The 27,979-nt window shown below is 37.5% G+C and overlaps 1 protein-coding gene and 1 pseudogene across 1 annotated transcript; both read left to right on the top strand.

The window, feature by feature from the left end:
- The first annotated feature begins 16,780 nt into the window (after nucleotides 1-16,780).
- Nucleotides 16,781-19,527, top strand: LOC131318409 (iridoid oxidase-like). Its single transcript, XM_058348126.1, has 4 exons — nucleotides 16,781-17,237; nucleotides 17,570-17,716; nucleotides 18,110-18,502; nucleotides 18,616-19,527. Exons 1-4 carry the CDS (start codon nucleotides 16,857-16,859, stop codon nucleotides 19,225-19,227), a joined length of 1,533 nt encoding a protein of 510 aa, XP_058204109.1. The 5' UTR covers nucleotides 16,781-16,856; the 3' UTR covers nucleotides 19,228-19,527.
- A 5,135-nt stretch (nucleotides 19,528-24,662) lies between these two features.
- Nucleotides 24,663-27,693, top strand: LOC131318408 (iridoid oxidase-like; annotated as a pseudogene).
- The last annotated feature ends 286 nt before the right edge of the window (nucleotides 27,694-27,979 follow it).

The following is a 27,979-nucleotide window of genomic DNA, read 5'->3' as shown; positions in this document are numbered from 1 at the left end:
AAGTTGTGACAACCGGAAACCATCGGACGACCACCCGGATGACCACTCTGTTAACGGCTAGTTCTAACGGCTAGTTCCAACGGCTAGTTCCAACGGCTAGTTCTAACGGCTAGTTCCAACGGCTAGTTCTAACGGCTAGTTGTAACGGCTAGTTCCAACGGCTAGTTCCAACGGCTAGGAAGCATATGGATGGCTATATAAGGCATCAAGAACTCATTAATGAGAAGATACACAAGCTACAACATTCCATATTATTGCAAGAGCAAATTCTCAAAAGATCAAAGCCAAAAATTCTCATTGTTCTTCCACTTTCATATTATTCTTGAGAGAAAATTTGTACAAGTCGTGAGCGATAATTTTCATACCTTCTTCACATACTTGTATTTCCTAAGTGAGTGTTTGAGTCAAACACTTGAAAGCTTAGAAGACCAAATTCGGGTTGGAATTTGGGTGTTATTGTTTTTGAGAAGTTTTCGGAGAAAATTCTTGCGGTTGTGCTAGCTCCTCGGGAAAGCTAGAGGCATTCGGTTCTTGTAAGCACCCGCAAGACTTACAAGTTGTAATCTTTTAAAGATTAGTCTAACCTTCAAGTAATTGCTTGAGGAGAAGTGGAGTAGGGCCGGACCGTGGACAAATCCGGACCGAACCACTATAAACGGGTTCTATCTCTCTATCTCTCTATTTTGATTGCATACTTATTGTTTGCATATATTGTTAGAGATAAATTTTTATTGGTAATTATTACTAGCAATCCTATTCACCCCCCCTCTAGGTTGCATAATTTGGGTAACAATTGGTATCAGAGCCTCGGCTCTTGTTTGTAGATTTAACCATCTAAGAGTTAAGATCCATGGCAACCACTAGTAATGTTTCTTGTATCGAAGGTCAATCGTCCAATAGACCTCCCTTGTTCACCGGAGAAAATTACTCTCATTGGAAAAATAGAATGATGATCTTTATTCAATCCACGGATTATGATCTATGGAAAATTATCAAAAATGGTCCCATTATTCCTACTAAGAAAGTTGGAGAAGAGACTATGCCTAAACCAGATTATGAGTGGAGTCATTTGGAAAAGGCTTCAATAGAAAAGAACTATAGAGCTATGAACCTTCTTTTTTGTGCTATTACTCCCAATGAATATGATTGTGTTTCCGCATGTGAATCGGCTAAAGAAATATGGGATAAGTTAGAAATGTCACATGAAGGAGATAGTCAAGTTAAGGAGTCCAAAATTGATATTCTTGTGCATAGCTATGAGCTCTTCAAAATGAAACCGGATGAATCTATATCTCAAATGTTTGCTAGATTTGCTAGTATTACTAACGGTTTAAAAGCTCTTGGAAAGATTTACAGTCAATCCGAAATGACAAGGAAGGTGCTCCGTTCCATGCCAACCAATTGGGACACTACCACCTCCATCATCCTACAATCCAAAGATTTCTCAACATACACGATGGACAAGCTCATGGGATCTCTCATGACGGAGGAAATGCATCACAACCTCAAGGGTGAAAAAGAGAAGAAAGTTAAGGATCTTGCCTTCAAAAGTACAACAAGCAAATCAAAAAGCAAGGAGGATTCAAGCAACGAAAGTGAGGATGATGAAATGGCGCTCATCACAAAAACGTTCAAGAAACTCCTCAAAAATAGAGCATCTCACAAAGGCAGAGGATTTTCAAGAAAAGATGGAGGCAAAGAAGAAAATAGTAAAAAGGATCCAATCATTTGCTACGAGTGCAAGAAGCCCGGCCACATCAAAAGTGAATGTCCATATGAAAAAAAATATTCAAAGAAGGACAAAAAGAGAGCTATGATGGCCGCATGGGACAATAGTGACGATAGTAGCTCCGATGAGGACGATGAGCAACAAGAGGTCGCTAACTTGTGTTTCATGGCCATCGAAGAAAACGAGGTAGATCTCGACTCATCCTATTCCTTTGATGAATTGTTTATTGCCTATAAAGAGTTGAAAGTAGAATTTGAAAAAGTTGTTTCTAAAAACAAATTTCTTAAAAAGGTTGCTAAAGATCTCTCACTAGAAATGGATGATTTAATTGAAGAGAAAGATATTTTGGAGGAAGAAAATGAAAGTTTAAGAACCTCTTTGGCAAAAGAAAAAGAGTATTTGAAGGATACTTCCAAAAACGAATCTTTAGAAAAACAAATTGATGATTTAACTAATTCTCTTTCAAAACTCACTAATGGAAAAGAAAGTTTAGACATTCTTCTTGGAAAACAAATGGTTTCTTTTCACAAGGCCGGAATTGGTTATAATCCCACTCAACACAAAAATCTTTTTGGAAAAGATGTTCCTCCTTCTAGCCATTCTAAATTGACATGTCATTATTGTGGTAAAATTGGTCATATTTCTCCTACATGTCCTATGAAAGGATACTCATCTTCTAATGCAAAAAAGGTTTGGGTTCCTAAGAACCGTATCAATGCTAACCTTCAAGGACCCAAGATGATTTGGGTACCAAAAGTCAAGAATTGATGTGCTATTGTAGGTATGCTTCAAAAGTTCTCTCAAGGAAGGAAGTTGGTACCTTGATAGTGGATGTTCAAGACACATGACCGGTGACAAGAGGGCTTTCAATTCTCTTTCGTCTAAAGATGGTGGACATGTCACATTTGGAGACAACAACAAAGGTAAAATCATAGGAATCGGCAATATAGGTAATTCTCCTATTATTGAAGATGTTTTACTTGTTAATGGTTTAAAACACAATCTTCTTAGCATAAGTCAATTATGTGATAGAGGAAATCGTGTTATCTTTGAAAAATCCAAATGTATCATTGAAAATGACAAAAGCAACAAGACACTCTTCGTTGGACAAAGATTTGAAAATGTATATGTTTTTAATCTCAATGATTTAAGTAATTGTGATATAAAATGTTTTTCCGCTTTGAGTGAAAATAGTTGGCTTTGGCATAGGCGCCTAGGACATGCAAGTATGGATGCTATTTCAAAACTCTCTAGAAAAAATTTGGTAAAAGGTCTTCCTAAAATCAAATTTGAAAAAGATAGACTTTGTGGTCCTTGCCAACAAGGAAAACAAACCAAGGTTTCTTTTAAGTCTAAAAATGTTGTCTCAACTACTAGACCTTTGCAATTACTTCATATGGATTTGTTTGGACCAACTCGCTCTCCAAGTCTTTGTGGAAACTATTATTGTCTTGTTGTTGTTGATGATTTCTCTAGATATACATGGGTGATGTTCCTAGCTCATAAGAATGAGGCTTATCCTAATTTCACTAAACTTTGTAGAAGAGTTCAAAATGAAAAAGGCTTTGTTATTTCTAACATTCGTACGGATCATGGAAAAGAACTTGACAATTCTTTATATGAAAAGTTTTGTGATGAACATGGTATTGGTCATAACTTTTCCGTACCTCGTACTCCTCAACAAAATGGAGTAGTAGAGAGAAAAAATCGTACTCTGGAAGAAATGGCCCGCACTATGCTTTGTGAAAACTCTTTGCCAAAATATTTTTGGGCGGAAGCCGTTAGTACCTCATGCTATATTTTGAATCGAGTTTTAATTAGGCCTATCCTCAAGAAAACTCCTTATGAGCTTTGGAATGGTAGAATACCCAACATTAATTACTTTCATGCCTTCGGTTGTAAATGTTATGTATTAAACAATGGAAAAGATAACTTGGGTAAATTTGATTCAAAATCGGATGAAGGCATCTTTATTGGTTACTCTCTTACTAGCAAAGCATATAGAATTTATAATAAGCGCACTAATCTTGTTGAAGAATCTATTCACGTTTCCTTTGATGAATCTAATCCTTGTGCTACTAAGGATGTTGTTGATAATGATGACTTAGAAATTACACATGAGATTCATGACTTGAAAATTCAAGAAAAAGTTGATGGTGATACTCAAGTAGAAAGCTCTCAAATCAAAGAAGATGAAGTTATTAATCAACCTCAAGATGCCATGGGAGACAACCAAGATCTTTCCAAGGATTGGAGATTCGTGCAAAACCATCCAAAGGACTTGATTCTTGGAGAAGTTTCGAAAGGGGTAACCACTCGCTCGTCTCATAGAAATTTTTGTGAAAATCAAGCTTTTGTTTCTCAAATTGAGCCTAAAAACTTTCCGGAAGCTCAAGATGATGAAAATTGGATTTTGGCCATGCAAGATGAGTTAAATCAATTTGAAAGGAATAAAGTTTGGGCATTAGTACCTAAGCCTCTTGATCACACTATTATAGGTACTAAATGGATTTTTCGTAACAAGCTAGATGAATCCGGAAATATTGTTAGGAATAAAGCTAGACTTGTTGCTCAAGGTTATAATCAAGAAGAAGGTATTGATTTTGAAGAAACTTTTGCACCGGTAGCTAGATTAGAGGCTATTCGCATATTACTTGCCTTTGCATCTTTCAAAAATTTCAAGCTTTATCAAATGGATGTGAAAAGTGCATTTTTGAATGGGTTCATAAATGAAGAAGTTTATGTCAAACAACCTCCCGGCTTTGAAGATCATGTATACCCCGATCATGTTTTTAAACTCTCAAAAGCTTTATATGGTTTGAAGCAAGCACCACGTGCATGGTATGATAGACTTAGTTCATTCTTGCTTGACAATGGCTTTACTCGTGGAAAAATTGATACTACTCTTTTCATTAAAGCCAAAGGTAAAGATATGCTCATTATTCAAATATATGTTGATGATATTGTCTTTGGTGCCACTAATGATAATATGTGCAAAGAGTTTGCTAAGTGTATGCAAGGTGAATTTGAAATGAGTATGATGGGGGAGCTTAACTTCTTCCTCGGACTTCAAATCAAGCAAACTAATGAGGGGATCCTAATCAACCAAGCCAAGTATGCGAAAGAACTTATTAAGAAGTTTGGCATGGAAGGATCAAAGCCAACGAGCACACCAATGAGCACATCAACTAAGCTAGACAAAGATGAGAATGGTAAGGCCGTCAATGAAAAGATGTATCGAGGTATGATCGGCTCATTACTTTATCTCACGGCAAGTAGACCGGATATAATGTTTAGTGTTTGCATGTGTGCTAGATTTCAATCATGTCCTAAAGAATCGCATTTAAAAGCTATTAAACGTATTTTTAAATATGTTGCCGGTTCTCATGACTTAGGATTGTTTTATCCACGTGGAGTTGCATTTGATTTAATTGGTTATTCGGATGCGGATTTTGGAGGTTTCAAAGTTGATCGTAAAAGTACAAGTGGGACTTGCCAATTTCTAGGGCACTCTCTAGTGTCTTGGCATAGCAAGAAACAAAATTCCGTAGCTCTATCTACCGCCGAGGCGGAATATGTAGCGGCCGGAAGTTGTTGTGCCCAAATATTGTGGATCAAACAACAAATGGAGGATTTCAATTTGCAATATGATCATATTCCTATTAAATGTGATAATACTAGTGCAATTAGCTTAACCAAGAATCCAATTCAACATTCTCGAACAAAACATATTGAGATTAGACATCATTTTATAAGAGATCATGTTCAAAAAGGGGATATTGAACTTAACTTTATTAGTACCGACAAGCAATTGGCGGACATTTTCACAAAACCCCTTGGTGAAGAACAATTTTGTTTCATTCGACGAGAACTCGGCATGTCTAATCATTTATGAAAAAGTTGTGTTCTTGATGTCAAAAGTTTTTTTTTTGGATTCAATGTTGAGTTGATTGAATTCGTAAATATCATACTTGATGGAGAGTACAAATGATCTTGATAAAGAAATCACCCTCCAAACATTTTATCATATGATTCATTTTCCTGTGTTTGGTATGCAGAAAAACAGTTTTATGGTCTTTAATGCTACTCCTCTTAAACGTTTTCTGGACTTAACCTGCATTTGTCAGTGTAGAGACCCGTATTTTATTTCCATAATTCTTTATGTTTTATTAAGGCATGAGTTGTGATATAAAATGGAGAATGAGTTCGGATGTCGAATGTGCTAGAATTTAGAAGTTCGGGATGCAAGTGTAATATGCATGGGTGTATAAGTGAAGGTGTGTGTAGGGGATAATTCTCCCCCACATATATTTCTTTTCTTTTCCGGGCAGACACACACACGTTTCTCTCTCTCTACTCCCTCGACCGACTCTCTCTCTTTCTCACCTCTCGTCCAAACTTCTCTCTTCGATTTCATCGCCTTAGAATGAGATTTCGGAAAAATCCCAAGTACTAAAGTTGTTCTACGCGACGAGATCTTCCTATTGATCGAAGAAGAATCATGATCGGAGCACTTTGAGGTTTCCTCCATGTTCGGGCTTGCTTCTAACCCTCGAGGTAGGGATCTCCTACCTTCTTTACGTGTTTAAGTGTTGGTTAGATGTACAAGAATCAAGTTTGATCATTTATTTTGAGTCTTGAACAAATCTGTTATATGCTGATAATTTCGTGGGTTTTGGAAATCTGTCTTTTGGGAGCCCTCTGCTAGAAATCACTGGCATTTGTCATGATTAAGACCTCAAGGGGCGGGTCAGGGTCGTGACAGTCAGTCGGATGTCCAAGCGGATGTCCAACCGGACAACCGTGAGGTTGAGACTTATTCAAGCTTTTGCGTTGCTAACTCTAATTTATTAAGTCTGTTACACTTAGTTTGTATGAACTTCATGGCTTAGTGCTTAAATTGTCTCTTATATACTTCGCCGATATGAATTTCTTGTCTCTAAGCTTGCAGGGATAATCATTCTCGGTAATACCCCTCGCATTCTTTAAAAAGCTCTCTTTTAGGGGGAGCATGTATTAAGGGGACACAACAATAAACACCCAAACACAATTTTCTTCCCCTATTCTTGTTCTTTTCGGCGCCACCCCTATTCTTGTCCTATTCGGCGCCGCATCCCTTATTATCTCTCTTTCGGCGCAGCAATTCAATCAATTCGGCGCACCATTTCAAACAATTCGGCGCAGCATTTCAAACAATTCGGCGCAGCATTCCAAACACTTCTCTCATACTCTATAAATTCCACAACACTCTCTCTATCTCCTCATCTATCTATCTCTCCTTCTTTCTCGGCCTAAAACTCTCCAAATCTCTATCCTTCAAAATCGAGCAATGGCAAACATACCGCAAGGATTACCGATTGAGTTTTACGAAAGAGATGCCGAACGAGCAGAGTTCAGGTTGTTTATCCAAACCATTTGGATGCAACTCTTTATCTTCATTCTGCTGTGTGCGTTACTTACAATGAGAATACCACCATGGTTCGGGTGGAATGTAAATGTGGATACTCTGTGGTATTGGATTGGCATTGTAGCTGCCGTTGTAGCAGCCATTATTCGAGAATACGAAAATCAAGGACGCCAAGCTCTCAATGAACGAAGATAGAGTGCTACAGGGCAAGAGCGGCATGGTGCTGGAACCATGGCCCTATTGTTTTTCTCTTTTTAGTTTTTTTTTATGATGTCACAGGGGGAGAAAAAGCCAAGTTTTAATTGATCTATCTTGCCATTTTGGGCAAATTTAAAAAATTGCTTGCTATGATCTGATGATTATTGCTATTACTCGTTGATCATAGATAACTGCTTTGGTGCATGTATTAAGGGGGAGATTGGCATAACTCCTACTTGAATAAAAACTATCATTTTGTGTCATCATCAAAAAGGGGGAGATTGTTGAAAAATGTATGCATTATAATTTGTGAAAATTTATATGCATCTCTATTAATTATTTTGATGATTAATTCAATGATATTTTTATTCGGCAAATACAAAATTATCGAAAAGTCGATTCCCGAATTAAATATTTTCGTGACCTTGAAATATAGCATAAAGTCTCTTGGATTCATGATTTATATTTACAAAGACTTTATTGAGCTCAATACATGCTTTAACGGATTTATTTAGATGAAATTGTGAGCCACGGGTTGACGAACCGGCTGACAAGCCGGCTGTCTGAACAGAAAGTTGTGACAACCGGAAACCATCGGACGACCACCCGGATGACCACTCTGTTAACGGCTAGTTCTAACGGCTAGTTCCAACGGCTAGTTCCAACGGCTAGTTCTAACGGCTAGTTCCAACGGCTAGTTGTAACGGCTAGTTCCAACGGCTAGTTCCAACGGCTAGGAAGCATATGGATGGCTATATAAGGCATCAAGAACTCATTAATGAGAAGATACACAAGCTACAACATTCCATATTATTGCAAGAGCAAATTCTAAAAAGATCAAAGCCAAAAATTCTCATTGTTCTTCCACTTTCATATTATTCTTGAGAGAAAATTTGTACAAGTCGTGAGCGATAATTTTCATACCTTCTTCACATACTTGTATTTCCTAAGTGAGTGTTTGAGTCAAACACTTGAAAGCTTAGAAGACCAAATTCGGGTTGGAATTTGGGTGTTATTGTTTTTGAGAAGTTTTCGGAGAAAATTCTTGCGGTTGTGCTAGCTCCTCGGGAAAGCTAGAGGCATTCGGTTCTTGTAAGCACCCGCAAGACTTACAAGTTGTAATCTTTTAAAGATTAGTCTAACCTTCAAGTAATTGCTTGAGGAGAAGTGGAGTAGGGCCGGACCGTGGACAAATCCGGACCGAACCACTATAAACGGGTTCTATCTCTCTATCTCTCTATTTTGATTGCATACTTATTGTTTGCATATATTGTTAGAGATAAATTTTTATTGGTAATTATTACTAGCAATCCTATTCACCCCCCCTCTAGGTTGCATAATTTGGGTAACAGTAAGGAATCCCTGCATCGTATTGGAAACATGAATAGTAGCACCAAAGTCAAGCCACCAAGTATTAGAAGGAACTTCAATTAGGGTTGATTCGAAACATACAAAAATAAAATTTATACCTTTCTTTTCGAACCATGCCCTGCGTTTATGACAGTCTTTCTGATAGTGTCCCGTCTTTTTACAGAAATAACACCGATCAATGTTTTTTCCCTTCTTTTTAGTCTCAGAAGTACTTGCAGACTCATTAACCTTAAGTGGTGCTTGCTTTAATTTGTACCCTTTATAGGCTTCCTCCCATTCTTTTTGGTTTCATGACTCGCATAATGGACTGAATGACGCCTCATTTGTTTCAGCTTTGCTTCCTCTTGGATAAGCTTACTAGTCAATTCATTAATATCCCATTTATCCTTCAATGTGTTATAGTTAATTTGGAATGACTCGTACTGAAAAGCTTCGTTCAATGAGTTAAAGATAAATTGGACAACAAAGAACTCATCCACAATCATTTCCAAATTCTTTAGTTGGGCAGCTAAGCTAGTCATTTCGAGGATATGCTCCTGCATCCCACGTGTACCATCAAATTTCATGTTGGTAAGCTTTGACATAAGTGTCCCTTCAAGGGACTTATCTGCAGTCTTAAATCGTTCTTCCACATTTCTAAGGTATTCCCTAGCATTTTCAGTATCAGGAAGGGTGGATTTGATGTTGCTTGCAATGGTCATTTTCCTAAACATAAGACAAGGCCAGTTCGATCTTTTCCATGCTTCATGAACAGAATTTGCATCTTTAGTGCTGGGAACAGTAGCAGCAGGAGTTTCACTGCTTGAATTAGTAATAGCAGTGACTTTAATTCCTGAATCAGTCAGCCCAACAGGTTTGTCAGATACCAATGCCATGTCAAGATCTAAAACATCCAAGTAAAATTCCACTCTTTCTTTCTAGTCAGTAAAATTTGTCCCGGTCAAGAGTGGAATAGACGAAGCATGCAAGTGTAAAGAAACGGAAACTGATGCTGCAGTACATAATTCATGCTCATTACATTAGTGCTTTGAGTTACAAATAAATTAATAGTACACTGTGATCTACCTTTGGGAATTAATAATCTAATGACATACTATCAACACTTATGGTGACTCCTTTTTCACCAATAGGACTAATTAGTGAATGTTCATAATTAAGAGTACTGTTACCTTTGGGAATTAAGTCCATTCTTAATTGTGAATATTCATTAATTATCGTATTCCAATTTAGTAATCGCTTGGAAGTGGTGCACCATTGGGCCAGCCGAATAACTTTGTGACTAAAAATTGCGATTTGCAAAAAGTCATTAATTTTAATACTAAGGAGTTAGCAATAAAATTTCATTTATTGATTGTAAATCTCTGACTCATTCAGAATGGGTTACTTTGGTAACTACCAACCGTGCATAGCATAATAAAGATTACAATCAAATAATAATAACTTTTGCACGAACAGTAGTTAAGCAGTAAAATATATAAATACATTTTTATTTTTTTACTTCATTCTGTGTAACAGCAATAGGGACAAACATCAATTGTTGTTAATATACGAAAGTAAATGTTACTCTTGTTTACTGCTGAAAACATGAGTGCGGTTACAGAGATTAACAAATTCGACATGAGTTAATCGTGTAATTCATTACAGTTTAACAAGCTGTATTAATTTGCTTCGAACAAATGAAAAAATATAACATACAGAAATATTAAATTCTTTCTCTAATAAGAACGAAGCATTGAATTTTGTTTCTAATAAATTTAACAAGTTTGTAAAGCTAAAAATAAGAAACATAAATGTTCCAAATTCTTTAGAGTATTAAACGCGAGAGAGTATTAAATACTCAAAACATTAGTGCCCCGAATCTTATGCATACAGATGTTAGTGAGGCTAAACTTAGGGAAAGTGCTACAATACACACCCCTTATTTGGGTGTGTATCATATGCACCCTCATTGAAATACACTAAAATGTTATGATTCCCAAAATGTTATGAATGTATTACTCAAAAGTTACGAATCATATGATGAAAAGTTACGAATTTTTAGTATAAAAGTTACGATACGAAATAAAATGTTATGAATGATCGGTCCTACAAGTAATTTTTTTATGAGGTGGCACAATATGAACCACACAATAAGTGCATATAGTACACACCTTAAAGGGGTGTGTATTGAAGACTTTCTTCTAAAACCTTATGTTTTACCCTTTTGTCATTCATACACCGTTATCCTTGCATAAATTGATCCAAGCCTAAAGACATTAAGTTAATGCATACCCATAATCCATTGCAGAAAAACTGTGAGAACAGTTGAAAGAGCGGAAGCTCTTATGAGGAACAGTTTCTCTCTCAAGACTTTAAATCATTAGATGCCCAGCTTAATTGATGTTTATGGCTGAACAAACATCATAGTCTGAGAGAGGACCGATTCCACTTCTTAAATGAAAATTTCATCTACCACCATTAATGAAAGAACATTAATGTGAAAGGGTCCAGAAGTTATTTATGCGTTTCATTAAAAGTGAGAGGTAAAAGTTAAGCCATCACATTAATGAGGGCCATTAATCTCTTACACGAAACTCATAATTTTTTGAATAAAGACGAAAATAATTTAAAAAAACCTTTGTTCACTTTCCATTTTTGAGAAAATTATTTTTCTCCCAACATGATTCTTAATAAGTTTCTCTCTCTACTCGTTACATCAAAATTATTTTTCAAAGACCTCATCTTTTGGAAAACCTCACTTTGCCCTTGTTATCTTCTGACATGAAATTCTAAGATCATTTATCTCTTGCACTTTTTGTTGCATTTTTATGTAAAATGTGGATAACGTTCATATTATAGATCCGGTATTCTTAAAACTGGTACCATTGAAAATATATCGACCACACCTTAAACACTACAAGAAAAATTGCATTGGGTGACGAATGAAAATCGTCGCAAATTGTATGTTTTTCGTCACAAATAATATAGGTGACGAAAAAAAATTTGTCGACTAAAGGTTGTCGAGGATTTCTACCTGGTGACGAAATCTATTTTTCGTCACCTATAGTGCCTTTTGGTGACGAAAAATTTCGTCACGGAAAAATGACTTGATGATGAAATTTTTATCGTCACCTATTGTGCTTTTTTGATGACAAAAAATTTCGTCACAAATTATTCCCTTTGGCTCGTCAAAGGGATCAGTGACGAAATTTTTCGTCGCAAAAGACATTCTTATATGTGAAAAAAATCTCACTTTCTCGCTCCTGCGGGGTTTCGAACCCGAGTCTCCTAAGTTTTGCACGCAAGCTTTAACCAACTACACTACACAAACTTTTCAGCATATGTTTGAAATATCTAATATATAACACATACATTGAACATTAAAATATATTTTGAACACCATTTTGAACTATTAAACATTAAAATTAGCAATTTTAATAAACATGAAAGTCGTAGCTCTTTATGTTATTGTTCAAACCCAATTTAGATTATCTCAATCGGAGTTCTGAGCAAAGAGTTATGCCCGAAATATACTTGGTGACAAAGCGTAATTCATAAATTTCGTCACCAAAAGATAAATTTTTCGTCACTGAAAACGTAAAAAGAAGACGAAAATATTTTTCGTCGCCAAATTGGTGCATTTGGCGACAAAATATTGTTTCCGTCACCGAATAGTTATCTTTGGCGACAAAAAATAATTTCGTCTCCTTTTTTACTCTTTTGGCGACGAAAATTTTATTTCGTCGCCAAATAGGAGCCTTTGGTGACAAAAATATCTTTTTCGTCGCTAAATAGTTATAATCGGTGACACAATAATTTCGTCAAGGAAGTTATCAAAACAGTGACGAATTTATTTTTTTGTCGCCAAATATACTCATTTAGCGACCAAATTAAATTTTCTCGTCACTTTTTCGTCACTAAACATACTTTTTCTTGTAGTGAAAAATGAGACTAATTTTGAATTTGTTCTGAATAATTAATAACTCATCATACTTTTTTTCATTTCAAAAGAGGAATGTGTACTGCTTTGAAGATGAGGAGCGAGAAGTTTTGAAAGTATTGTACACAGATTTTTTTAACAAAAAGAGTGGGAAATTTTCGGGGTTAATTTTGGAGGAAAATTTTAGAGGAAAAATGGAACGTTCAGGTTGGAGTTGATGTGACATTGTAAAAATCTCTAAACTTACTTCTTAATTTAAAAAATGTACTTCGTGTGACCGCATCTCCAAAATGAGAGACTTCGATTAAAGATGCTCTAAGAAAACAATGAAACGTGTGATTCAAATTTGTTACACTAGTTCCTTGCCTATTTTGTACCCCCAGTAAGTTGTTCCCGAAATTCTATGTCGCAAAAAAATTCTTAACAAGCTTTTTTGCCATTCAAAAGTGTTAAATTTTTTGAAATGTATCTCATTCGCAACAAAATGACTATATATAGAATACGCAACGAAATGACTATAGATGAAGAGGCCTTTCAGGACCAAGTCTAGGTTGCTTCTAAAAATAGATGCGGAACAAGTCTAACTTGATAGTCTTGATTTATATTACAAGTTTGAAATCACACCGTGACCAAAACCGCCCATGATTTTATGCAATTGTCGATTTTTGGAACAATTGCTAAGCAAATTCAGAATGAAAATGCATCTTGCAAAGGTTTCTATCCATGTCTTCAATCAAAACTTGAGGTTAAATCAAATTAGGCTCCGTTTCGATTTCTTAGAAAAGAAACTTTTAGAAAAGGAAGGTAATTTCAAGTTTAAAAATCATGTGTTTAGATAATTAATTTTTCTACCAATATGAATCTTGTTTGATAGATTTCATTGAGATTTTTTAAACGGTGCAAAAAATTAAAAACTTATTTTTTATTTTTTTTATATTTAAACTTGAAAATTACCTTCTTTTTGAAAAGAAAACCGAACCGCACCTTAAATCATCTTTTTAAATCTGCCTAGGGAGTTGCCCACCCTATCTCTATTCTATCTCTTTCACCGAAACCAAGGTAAACCGAAACCTAAACATAGGACTCCGTGAACGGGATCCACTACTTCTTTATTTATGAGAGATACCAGCAAATTCAACTCAAACTGATTCCACTCGAGAGCGGCATCCATCCCCGTGGTTATTTCGACAAGAAGGTGAAAGCATCGTTAAAATAGACTCCTAAATTTTGTGATAGCGATGATTAAGAGCGCGAGGATTGAAAGCAGGTGCGTAAGACATTTTGAAGGGTAGAACCAGAGTAGTTTTTCTCGAAAATAAACAATTACATTAGTATATAACCACACATACTTACACAAACACCTTACATATGCTCGCAACTTTTGATAGGTCTCACACACACTAAAAATGTAGTTTATATAAGCCTCAATATAAATGTGAGTGAGTTTGTGTAAATGTTTGTGTTTATGTTAAAGAATGATTGAAAAATAAATTGTACGCCATTGGGAATTTTTTATTTGATTAGTACAAGAATTTTGCTGCAACCTGTACCTTGTAGCAAATATATATTAACTAGTATATAAGAATTTGACTTTGTTATTAGAAGTTGCGCCACTCGTGGTGCATGAGCACGAGTATTTAAAAGAAAAGTCTCTGTACATTTTTTGTGCATAGATCGTGATGTGAGGTATATTTTGAATTTCAAACAAATGATTCGAAATGTTCATTAAATATAAAATATTTTTTCAGTGCCCTTGAGAAAATCAACACAATCAGATAGTTGTAACTTGTAAGTGTTCGATCTAATTTTCTAATTTTTCATTCAAATTTTATAAAATGCCGGTCCTGACTTTTCGAGTGTCCAAAGCGGGAAAAAAAATATGAGACTCTTTTACGAATGTTTATGAACAAAATATAAGTGGATAAATTGGACCAAAATATAAATACACTTTTTTGTACGAATTTTTTGAAAATGGTTCCTAAAATTTGTAAATTTTTGGGAAGCCCAAAGCGGCTGCAGCTTTGCTTTAGGCCCCGTTCCGGAAAGGAAAATAAGTCCTTATTTTTTAAGAAGGCAATTTCAAGCTCAAAAATCATGTGTTTACGCAAATTATTTTCCAATCAATATGGATCTTGTTTGATAGATCTCATTGAGATCTTTAATACGATGCAAAAAAAATTGAAAAATTATTTTTCATTTACATTATTTTTGAGTTTGAAAATGTGAAATAAGTACTTATTTTTTAAAAAAGTGTTCTGGAGCGAGCCTTAGTTTAGGGGCTACTACGCAAGAAGAAGTCAAGAATGACTTGGAAGTTTGTTAGAGGATAGGGTCAGGGCTTGCCTGGGAAAGCCAATGATATCGGTACTGCATATTTGTTCTATTCCTAATTTATGATCTGCTCCTACAATTTCCAGGTTTTTTATAATCAGAAAAACAGACACTCGTGGGGCTCGTGCACTGCTTTACAAATTATATTTTAAGTAATTTAACACCCACATACAGAGAGAGACTTAAACTGAAAGAAAAATGCAATTATGCAAATAAACAAAGATACATTCCCTATCAATGTAGAAGCCTACTCCAATGATTAATCTTTTCCCGGGTAATCTAATGCAGAGAGAGAGAGAGAGAGAGAGAGAGAGACTTAAAGTGAAAAAAAAATGCAATTATGCAAATAAACAAAGATACACTCCCTATCAATGTAGAAACCTACTCCAATGATTAATCTTTTCCCGGGTAATCTAATGCCATAAACTATGGAGGTGATAGTGTCATGCAGGCCCATCTTTATCTGATTCTCACGTTTTATTATATATGTTAAAAACACACACATCTACATAGGGTGGGAATTTAGGAATTTCCGACACGACACAACAGGAGAACATGACACGAATTAGCAAGTTATGGTCAGCTATTTCTGACATGGAATACAAATATGACACGACACAGAACACGAAAAGCTAAATAGGTCTGGTTAGGGTTGAGATAATTCTGACACGAACACGAGATGTCATCACACGAACACAATGCAGGGTGAGAATCTATGAAAGGACACGATAGCATGACATGAGCCGGAGACGAAGTTAGCGGGTTAGGGTCGGCCATTTCTAACAGAGAACACGGATATGATACGACACGATAACACGAAAATCTAAACAGGTAGGGTTAGAGTTGAGATAATTCTGACACTAACATAAGATGACACGACACAAACAAAGACACAACACGATGCCCACCCCAACAACTACACATGATCAAACAAAAAACCAAAAAAAAAACTACATGTACACACCAATAAAAAACCATATCTTCGTTCTCATTTTCTCCATTTGACAATGGAAAATGCTACAAAATACCTCTATTTCGGTGTGTATGGAATGCACAATTAATTTTTTCAATTCGTAAGATTTGGAAAAAAATCATAGCAATTGTATAAAAGTTACTCACATTTCCCATAAGAGGGGTGTATATTGTAGTAATTTTCTTGTAACGACATATTAAATGTGAATTACTGAAAGCATCACCTCAAAAACAACAACAACAGAACCCATGTAATCCCCAATCATTGAAAAAATGGACGGGGGAGATTCGAGACCGACCTAACTTTTGACAATATGCACAAAATGACTGCTCTTAGAAAACTATTGAAACAGTGACCCATTTATACCTGTATCTATAAGTAACAGGACACTGAAAGCATCACCTAATATTAAGGGTCATCATTTGGCCCGAAGGCCCGCGGCCCGCCCTAAGCCCGCCCGGCCCATCGAGCTTTTACCCGGCCCGAGTCCATGAAACGGGCGGCCCGGCCCGGCCCATAGCTTGTAATGGGCAGGCTCGGGCCTATAAATTTTTACTCGGCCCGCCCGTAGGCCCGGCCCGTGAGCCCGCCCGTGGTACCCGTCCAAAAGCCCGCCCATTAGCCCCAAATCCCACAACATCCTTTTTTTTTTCCTTTTCCAAGGAAATTTAAGCCCGCCCGGTTTTTGGCCCGCTAGCCCGTCAATTGGGCTAGCCCGCGGGCCGGGCTTGGGCTTCAATTTATAGTAGGTAGCCCGGCCCGCAAAAAAGAAAAAGCCCGATCGGCCCGGCCCGTGAGAAGGCTTGGGTAGTACGTTGGCGGGCTGGGCCGGCCCGATGATGACCCTTACCTGATATCTATAAATACACCAGGACACTGGATATATGCAAGCATACTTAACAAAGTTTTTGGTCTCTAAAAGAGGAGAATGGATTCTCATACCTTAATGGTTTTCACCTTTCCAGCTGCTCTAATTCTCCTTCTCTTCATCTGGACAAAGGCCAAAACTGGTGGTTCCGCCACCAAACGGCCACCCGGACCACCCGGATGGCCTCTGGTTGGCAACATGTTTGACCTTGGAGACATGCCGCATCAAACGATGTACAAGCTAAAGGCCAAGTACGGACCCCTTCTTTGGCTCCAACTCGGCTCAGTCAACACCATGGTGGTGCAATCACCAAAAGTCGCCGCCGAGCTTTTCAAGAACCACGACATCCCTTTTGCTGACCGGAAAGTACCTGATGCTCTAACCGCCTTCCACTTCAATGAAAGCGCGTTGGGAATGAACACTTTTGGCGCTTACTGGCGGGTACTATAACCTTTCTTGAAGATATGGGGAAGAGTCCATAGCACACAGAAATATTGTCTGATTTCATTATCCAGAAACACACCCAAAAAAAATTCGTTTGGTTAACAAGTTTTGAAACTTGTTCCGTGCATTTCATTTCGGAAAAGAACTTATTAATTTCGAGATGAAGTTTTACTAAAAAATATGAAACGATGAGTGTGTTTACAATCGAAAATTGTATTTTAGGGAAAAGAAATCTGCAAAACTGATCCTGAAAATGGCAACCAAGTGTCACTCCCTTACTGCTAACCGTTTGATTAACTACCTAACTCTCTTTCTCTTTTCACAAATAGGTACTTAGAAGGATCTGCTCAATGGAGTTTTTGGTGAACAAGCGAATGAACGAGACAGAGGACATCCGGCGGAAGTGCACTGACAACATGGTCCGGTGGATTGAGGAGGAGGCAGCAGCGTCTCGGGCAAACGGTGGACCCGGAGAGGTATTGGGCAAAATACTTATCAGAATTCATTCACAAACTTAGAATTTTCCTATGAGGCCTTTGTCCTGTTTTCTGTGTTCTGGGAAAATTATTTATAACGATTCATTCACAAACTGTCCTAGTGAACAAGACTAGACAAGTAAGGATTTCAGCACTTGGAATGTATATAGGAGCCGTAACACTATACTTGAACATCCATATGCAGAAAAACAGTGGATCTAAGATAGTGACTACGCGCCTCTCATTCATAAGCTATATCATCCAAATTTCTATACGTCCATAGTTTCATATATAAAGGTCTACGATATTATGTACTAAAAGATCTTCAAAATGATTCTGCTCGTTTTGTTTGATTTGCATAAAATACAAATTCTTGCACGATCTTTTGAACAGGTGCAGCTCAACCGCCTTTTCTTCCTCATGGCTTTCAACCTAGTCGGAAACCTAATGCTCTCCAGAGACCTCTTGGATTCGAAGTCAATGGAAGGGAAAGAGTTTTTCGATTGCATGAACAAGATTCTGGAGCTAGCGGGGACGCCAAATGTGGCAGACTTTTTGCCGTTCTTGAAATGGCTGGACCCGATGAAGATCAAGAGGACTATGGTGCGAGACATGACAAAAACCATGAAGATCGCGTCTAAGTTTGTGAAGGAGAGGATTGAGGAGAAGCAGGCTGGGAAGCAGAGGGCGAAAAAGGACTTTCTGGATGTGCTGTTGGAGTACGAAGGTGATGGAAAAGATGGGCCTGACAAATTCACCGTGCATGATGTGAATGTTGTCATTATGGTACGTAATCAAATTCTATGGAAAGCCTTTCCTTTTCTTCTTAATAATAGAACTATTTGCATTAGAAGTTTATTTTGATATTTCGGCTATCAATGACTGCATCATTGCTGCAGGAAATGTTTTTTGCGGGTTCAGAAACTACTAGTATCAGCATCGAATGGGGTTTCACTGAGCTGTTGCGAAACCCTCACTGCATGAAAAAAGTACAAGAGGAAATCGACAGAGTGGTTGGACTTAACAGGAAAGTCGAGGAGAGCGACATGGATCAATTGCCATATTTACAAGCCGTGGTGAAGGAAACGCTCCGATTACACCCTGCACTTCCTCTACTCCTTCCCCGTAATACAATGGAGGATACTAAGTTCATGGGATATCTCATACCCAAAGGCACACAAGTGTTTGTGAATGCATGGGCCATTGGGAGAGACCCAGAAGCCTGGGAAGACCCCTTGTCTTTCAAGCCTGAGAGGTTTTTGGACTCAAATATTGAATACAAGGGCCAACATTTTGAGTTGATTCCCTTCGGATCAGGGCGAAGGATATGCATTGGGTTTCCCTTGGCGCACCGCGTGCTTCACATTGAACTAGCCACCTTGGCACAGACTTTTGACTGGGAGCTCAGCGGCGGTGTGACTCCGGAGACCATGGACATGCAGGAAAGATTGGGACTGACGCTAAGGAAGAAAGTGCCAGTGAGAGCAATACCCAAAAAGAGAATTCCATAAGCATGCTATTATCAGGATTGAGGTTTGGAAACTTGGTCAATCTGGAAATCTGGTGGTGATGAATAAATTAAGTTACACAGCTCTCTAACAACTTGAAGTCGTGGAGCGCCTATCATAGAAAATCGTTCGATATTATGTTTTTAAAGTTCTATATTCGATTTACGTAGGTTGTGTACGTTATAGACGTCATTTGCATCGATGGTCGGAGTTTATTGCAGAAATGTCATTGCCCGCAAGTTTTTCTATGTACTTCAAGAAATAAACCCTGTTTCAAAAGGAATTTGAGCTTTATTGCATCCAGTGGTATATGTACTAGCCTACATTTCCTATACTCACTTATCTGTGTCACTTTTGCCCTAACCCACTTTTCAGAACCAAACTTACCCGAAACCTTCATCGAATTACCGTATTCGATTGGGAGGCCAACAACTCTCCCGCTCTTGGGATTATAGACGGGACTGAGAGGATGGGAGTAACGCTGCGGAAGTTGATTCCCTGAAAAGCAAAACCCACGAAGCGAAATACCGTAAAAATGAAGTAATATTGTTTATCTAGTTCAAGAAAAGTTCGAACATTTTTCCAAGTAATATAGTTGGAGTTCTACTAATTCTTACGTAGTCGATCATATCCGTAGTACAGTACTAAATTCTCTCGGTAGAATCATTGTTCTGTATGCAGTTATTCAGATGAAGCAGATGTAAGTAACCGGATAGGTTCCAACATGCACCTGCAGTTAGATGACTAGGAAGTACCTCTATTGTGCACACGAGTGGACTACTGGACTAAGTTCCTCCCCCGAGTTGAGGCTTTCATTGTTCTGCTGGCAAATTTCTTCATCTCTGTCTACAGTTTTCAGCAGATTTTGAGGTGTCAACTCGGGCCTCGTCCCTTACGGTTACCCCAGTAGTTAGGCCGCATTGCCCCAATAATGAGCCACAACTTCGAGTTTGCGTGGGTTTTTGAGCCACTACTTCAAAGTTCAAATTCATGAGTAGATGATGGATTGGAGTAAGATTTGCGTCATGTGTGGGTTTTGAGTTTGGGTTTGTGATTTCGCGGGAGGGTGAGAGATTGAGAGAGAGAGACTTGTGAGAGAAGAGGAGGAGAGAGGCGTGAGATGTGAGATGTCAGGGTGTGTTCTTTTAAACTTATTAAAATAAGTTCGTTTGACATTATTAGAATTTTGTTTGTATTTGTTAGTTTTGCGCTAAACTTTTGTGGATTATTGATTCGTCTTGACGAGATGAATCGGAAAAGCAAAAAAAATTACTTTCACCCATGTATTTTGAAAAATAAAATATTAAAATTAAAGACGAATCTCTGCAAAGGAGGAGTTGGTTGGTCGACTACGGTGATCGGGGACAAGTCGAAAGATGTAAAAGCTTCTCAACTGGGGGAAGCGTCTTTTACCTGCAACCAAAAAGGGGTGTGGGAATCGAGCAGTGGGAGAAAGGAAGCCGGGGCCTATTGTGCACTAGGTGCACAACAAGATCCCCCATTTGGGGAGAAAGGGCATATATGGAATGGAGGAATTTTTTTCTATGCGCATTATCTCTAATTGTCATCTTCATCAATTCAGTACTACTCTAGTTTTACTTTCATCAAATCAACCTTCTTTGTTTTTTCTCCAATCCAATATCAAATTTTTGGAAACGAAGAGGAGGACCAGATATCCAGTCCCGAAAAAAGTAGAAATTTTCGGGAGTTAATTTTCCAGTAATATCCCATAATTCGGAAGTTAATTCCCAAATATAGTCTTATAATTTGGAATTCAACTTTCGAACGTGATTCAGAGCTCAACTTTGATCAACTAGGAAGTTAATTCCCAAATACAGCTTTATAATGCAGAATTCAACTTCAGAACGTGATTCAAAGCTCAAATTCGATCAATTCGGAAGTTAATTTTCCGATAAACATTGTGAATTCGGACTTTAACTTCCGATATTGGTGTTTTCGGACCCAAGTGAAATGATTTTGATTGGAACTGAACCTTGGGTTTCTTGGTCTCCTTCGATCGATCTCAAGAAATCAATGTAGAAAATTCTCTTCTCCATCGTCAAATCATTTTCACTCTAAAGGCAGAACCATGAACTCTAAAGAATTCAAAATCGTCGAGTTCTCTAAATCATTTCCTCGTATTAGGAAGAGGAGATGGACGGCGCCAGCAAGAAGGAAGATGAAGATTAGAAGTTTTTAAACATTAGGGCATTGGAAGCTATGGTACACAGGGTATACCATATATCTAAACTATGATAATTTGTGATTTTCATTATGCCGATTTTTGGTTTTCTAATGCATATTTATAATGCTAATTACGACTTAGACTTTAAAATTTACCTATTGAACAGATCATTAGCAGGTCACCTATAATTAAAAAATATTATTATTATGTAACCATAATTATTCATACCAGAATCTAAAATACTTGTACCCCAACCAAATATATGCATACAATATCAAAAATTAAATAATGCTACCCACAAATGTTATAACAACATCATAAATTAGCATTATTTTACAACAATGAGTTGTACCAAAAATTCTTTGACTCATATGATATTCCGTAACAAAATCAAAATATGTCGTACCAAAATCAACAATTGTTATACCCAAGCCAAAAATATTTTTAAAATACCGCAAATTATATGAAATAACCACAATCATTATGACAACACCTAAAATTGTCATTTTCTTACCACAACGTGTCGTATCAAAAGAAAACATATGTAAAAAATACTACAAATTATATAACAAATCACAATTGTTATGACAATACCATAAATTGACGTTTTCTTACCACAATGTGTCGTACCAAAGGAAATTAATTAAAATATTCCGTAATAAGACCAAAATATGTCATACCACGAACAACAATAGTTATACCCAAGCAAAATACATGTCTAAAATACCACAATTTCAGTAATATAACCAAATTTGTTATGACAGCACCATAAATTGACGTTTTCATACCCATAATGTGTCGTGTAAAAAAATTCAATCAGAATGTTCAGTTAACGATAGTTATAATCGGCAAAATACCATACCATCACTAAATGTCGCTAGCAAGTATATTTTTAGAATGATCGATCATTACTGTTAGAATATCAAATCATACGATATTCAGTATTGTCACCAAAATTAGATATCATCAGATATCGACATCGAAAAATATTTAATGTATCCCGATACATTAAAGTCTAACAATGCACTCCCAAGCCCCATCTAAGGCATTTTTTTTCTGATCGAAACTGTCTATCTTTTATATAATATGAATAGATCACAAGTACCAAGAATGGAGTTGATCACTTATCATTGACCCTTAATCAAACAAAAAAAATCCTTTTACTATTGAATTTGGGTGCCGATGAAAGGGCTTTCTAAACCCTATCGAGCCAAAAAATTACGTGGATTATTTAATCAACAAATATAATGAAAACAATAGTTTTGATTGTCATTATTGTGTCACGGTTGCAAGTCAACCGTACATTCAGTTGTAACAGAGAAATTGGTTTCATATCAAGTATATTGAATGTACAATTCTAAATGTTCTTTTAGTACGACATATTGTGGTAAGAAAATGCCAATTTTTTATGTTGTCATAACAAATCTGGTTATGTTATATAATTTGCAGTATTTTACAAATGAGGGAGAGTGAGAGAGAGTCAAGGAGAGAGAATAACATATTACTTGCTAAGCCCTTTTTTCATTTTATTAATCGATTTAATAAATGGGTGGTCCTGATTATTCACTTTTAAATTCAAGGGTTTAAAATCATGCTGCATACGGTACACCCCCTAATAAGAGGTGTGTACCATAGGACTACCCATTTATCCTTACATAATGAGGCATTTTTGTCTTGAATTGTCTAAGTTTTTAATGGGCTGTATGTAGTAAATTGTGGGTTGCAAATAAAAGCCACCTTTTGCTCACCCATTTACCACAAGATGTATCCCATCGTAAACGGCGTAGTTTTGTGTTATATTTTGCTCACCTATTTGCCACGGGAAGTAATTCCATGGCAAATAGTTATCAAGTTTTTTTTTTTTTGCAACAGAAACAGCACTGGGTCACTAAAAATGGCCTTTTGCAACGGCAAAACCCCCATTGCGAATAATATGGTTGCACGTAGTATACTTTCTTCATGGCTTTTCATGTTTGACATCGGTTAGGTGGTAAGGATTGCCAATGATGCATTTCAATTCACGTGAAGTATTATCAAACCCCATAATGATGAATTGAGATAGAAGGACGAGAGAGAGAGAAAGAGAGAGAGAGCAGGGCGGGGGGGGGGGGGGCGACAAAAAGAGGAGAGAAGCGCATGTGCATTTATTGTGTGCGTCATGCATTGGGGTAATAATGTAAAAACACATGCTAGAGGACCTACACAACTTTGGATCTATAGGAGAAGGATCTCTCAAGCCATGACCTAAAAAAGTAGGACTGTCCCAGCATTGTCTCAAAATGGAATGGCTCAAAAAATAGGGAAAATGACAGCCAAAGATGTGTTTTGATAATTAATAATACTGAAAATGTCCTTGGCGAGTATTAATTATCAAAATACGTCCTGAACCGTCATTTTCCCCCAAAAATATGCCCAAAGCAGGTAGCCTAGCTTTAGTTTAAGGCCTACTCTGCAAGAAGTCATGAATGACTCTAACGTTTGTCGACGGATAGGGTCAGGGCATGCTTGGGTAAATCCTTATTTTTTAAGAAAGCAATTTCAAATTAAAAAACTATGGGCTTATTAAAATCTAAAAATATGCAATATGGATCTTATTTAAAAGATCTCGAGATCTTTTATACGATGCAAAAAAAAATTAAAAATTATTTTTTATTTACATTATTTTTTAATTTGAAAATGTGAAATAAGCTGCTTATTTTTTAAGAAAATTTCTTAAACGATGCCTAAGTCCCTTTCAAGAAATTTAACACCAAACACACACACAGAAATGCAATTAAGCAAATAAAGTACTAATAAACAAAGATACACTCCCTATCAATGCAGAAACGTACTCCAATGATTAAATCTTTTCCCGGGTAATCTAATGCCATAAATTATGGAGGTGATCGTGGTATGCAGCCCATTTTTATATTAAGGAAAATTTTAAAATCAGCTTAATAAGTTGACAATAATAAGTATGTGAATGTGTATTAAAGATTGTAAAAAGTAAACAGAAATACGTGTTTTCTTTATCTTCTAGTGTATTTATCGTCAGCCCAGTAGACTGACAATAGCAAGGCCGAATATGAATTACTAAAAGCATCACCTGATATCTCCCTATAAATGGGTCCGGATTCTCTACGAAAATTTTCCTGTGAAGATCGTATAGGGTTTTAATGGGAGAGCGCCACCTCTAATGGGAGAGCGCCACCTCATAAATTAAGGGAACCAACAGCAGAAAACAATACACCAGATACACTAGGGCACTGGATATAAGAAAGCATACTTAACAAAGTTGTAGATCTCTAAAAGAGGAGAATGGATTCTCATACCTTATTGGTTTTCACCTTTCCAGCTGCTCTAATTCTCCTCCTCTTCATCTGGACAAAGGCCAAAACTGGTGGTTCCGTCACCAGACGGCCTCCCGGACCAACCGGATGGCCTCTTGTTGGCAACATGTTTGACCTTGGAGACATGCCGCATCAAACGATGTACAAGCTAAAGGCCAAGTACGGACCCCTTCTTTGGCTCCAACTCGGCTCAGTCAACACCATGGTGGTGCAATCACCAAAAGTCGCCGCCGAGCTTTTCAAGAACCACGACGTCCCTTTTGTTGACCGGAAAGTACCTGATGCTTTTACGGCCTTCCACTTCAATGAAAGTGCGTTGTCAATGAACACTTTTGGCGCTTACTGGCGGGTACTGTAACCTTTCTTGGAGAGAGGGGGAAGAGTCCATAGCACAGATAAATAAAGAGGAGTGCTAGGGACAAAGAAAATTGACAAAGAAAATACCCTTAAAGTGCACATGAACGGCTCAGATTCACTGTGCGGTGCATCTGAACCGTTCATATATACTTTAAGGATATTTTCTTTGCCCATTTTCTTTGCTCCTAGCATTTCTCATAAATATTGTCTGGTTTCATTATCCAAAAGCACACCCCAAAAAAATCGTTTGGTTAACAAATTTTGAAACTTGTTCCCTGCATTTTGTTTCGAAAAGAAGTTTCCCGATACTCGAAAACTGATCTACTAAAAAATATGAAACGCTGAGTGTCTTTACAATTTTCTGATCCTGAAAATGGCAACCAAGTGTCACTCCCTTACTGGTAACCGTTTGATTAACTACCTAACTCTGTCTCTCTTTTCACAAATAGGTACTCAGACGGATCTGCTCAATGGAGTTTTCGGTGAACAAGCGAATGAACGAGACAGAGGACATCCGGCGGAAGTGCACTGACAACATGGTCCGGTGGATTGAGGAGGAGGCAGCAGCGTCTCGGGCAAATGGTGGACCCGGGGAGGTGCTGCCGGATTTTTTAAAATAAAATTAGAAATAGAAAAACAATTACTCAAAGTGTCTTTCATTATTCTACCTACATGAATCTAGCTGCTTAAACATTATGCGTTACAAACCATGTCGTACAAAAATAACCTGCTAAGTATAACGACATTTAATGGTTTGACAACTGACGTACAAGTGTGTGCCATCTAGCTAGCAAGAGTCAAAGAAAAATGATCAACGTTTGATAGAGATATATATAGAATTTTCCTACGAGGGCTTTGTTCTATTTTTCTGTGTTTTGTGCAAATTATTTATCATGATTCATTCACAAACTGTCCTAGTGAACAAGACTACACAAATAAGGTTTTCAGCACTTGGAATGTATCTAGGAGGCAGGAGTCATAATACTCTACTTGAAACAATGGGTTTAAGATAGTGACTACGCGCCTCTCATTCTTAAGCTATATGTTTCCAAATTAATAAACTTCAATAGTTTCATATATAAAGGTTTGTGATATTATGTACTAAAAGATCTTTAAAAAGAATGTGCCCGTTTTTTTTTTATTTGCGTAAAATTCAAATTCTTGCATGATCTTTCAAACAGGTGCAGCTCAACCACCTTTTATTCATCATGGCTTTCAACCTAGTCGGAAACCTAATCCTCTCGAGAGACCTCTTGGATACGAAGTCAATGGAAGGGAAAGAGTTTTTCGATTGCATGAACAAGATTTTGGAGCTAGCGGGGACGCCGAATGTGGCAGACTTTTTGCCGTTTTTGAGATGGCTGGACCCGATGAAAATCAAAAGGACTATGGTGCGAGACATGACAAAAACCATGAAGATCGCATCAAAGTTTGTGAAGGAGAGGATCGAGGAGAAGCAGGCCGGGAAGCAGAGGGCGAAAAAGGACTTTCTGGATGTGCTGTTGGAGTACGAAGGTGATGGAAAAGATGGGCCTGATAAATTCACCGTGCATGATGTGAATGTTGTCATTATGGTACGTAATCAAATTCTATGGAAAGCCTTTCCTTTTCTTCTTAATAATAGAACGATTTGCATTACAAGTTTATTTTGAGATTTCGGCTATCAATGATTGCATCATTGCCACAGGAAATGTTTTTTGCTGGTTCAGAAACTACTAGTATCAGCATCGAATGGGGTTTGACTGAGCTGTTACGAAACCCTCACTGCATGAAAAAAGTACAAGAGGAAATCGACTGAGTGGTTGGACTTAACAGGAAAGTCGAGGAGAGCGACATGGATCGATTGCCATATCTACAAGCCGTGGTGAAAGAAACGCTCCGATTACACCCTGCTCTTCCTCTACTCGTTCCCCGTAATACAATGGAGGATACTGAGTTCATGGGACATCTCATACCCAAAGGCACACAAGTGTTTGTGAATGCATGGGCCATTGGGAGAGACCCAGAAGCCTGGGAAGACCCCTTGTCTTTCAAGCCTGAGAGGTTTTTGGACTCAAATATTGAATACAAGGGTCAACATTTTGAGTTGATTCCCTTCGGATCGGGGCGAAGGATATGCATTGGCTTTCCCTTGGCGCACCGCGTGCTTCACCTTGGACTAGCCACCTTGGCACAGACGTTTGACTGGGAGCTCAGTGGTGGTGTGACTTCGGAGACCATGGACATGCAGGAAAGATTGGGACTGACTCTAAGGAAGAAAGTACCAGTGAGAGCAATACCCAAAAAGCGAATTCCATAAGCACCGCTATCACGATCAAGGTTGGAAACTAAGTCAATCTGGTAATCTGGTGGTGATGAATAAATTAAGTTACACGGCTCTCTAACAACTTGAAGTCGTGGAGCGCCTATCGTAGAAAATGGTTCAATATTATGTTTATATAGATCTTTATTCGATCCTACATAGGTTGTGTGCGTTGTAGATGTCATTTGCATTGATGGTTGGAGTTTATTGCTGAAATGTCATTGCCCGCAAGTTTTTCTATGTACTTCCAGAAATGAACCCTGTTTCAAGCGGAATTTGAGCTTTATTGCATTCAATGGTATATGTACTAGTCCCTTCGGGGACTTCTGATAAAATTGGAACGAGTGGTATATGTACAAGCCTACATGTCATATACTCACTTAGCTATGTCACTTTTGCCCTAACCCACCTTTCAGAACCAAACTTACCCGAATTAATCTTCACCGAATTACCATATTTGATTGGGAGGTCAATAACTCTCTCGCTTTTGGAATTAACCGAATTACCATATTTGATTGGGAGGTCAACAACTAGCTCTCTCGCTCTTGAGATTATGGGCATGACTGAGAGGATGGGAGTAAC

This window comes from Rhododendron vialii, chromosome 3a, assembly GCF_030253575.1.
Source record: "Rhododendron vialii isolate Sample 1 chromosome 3a, ASM3025357v1".
NCBI lineage: Eukaryota > Viridiplantae > Streptophyta > Magnoliopsida > Ericales > Ericaceae > Rhododendron > Rhododendron vialii.
This window is presented reverse-complemented; position numbering and strand designations above follow the sequence as displayed.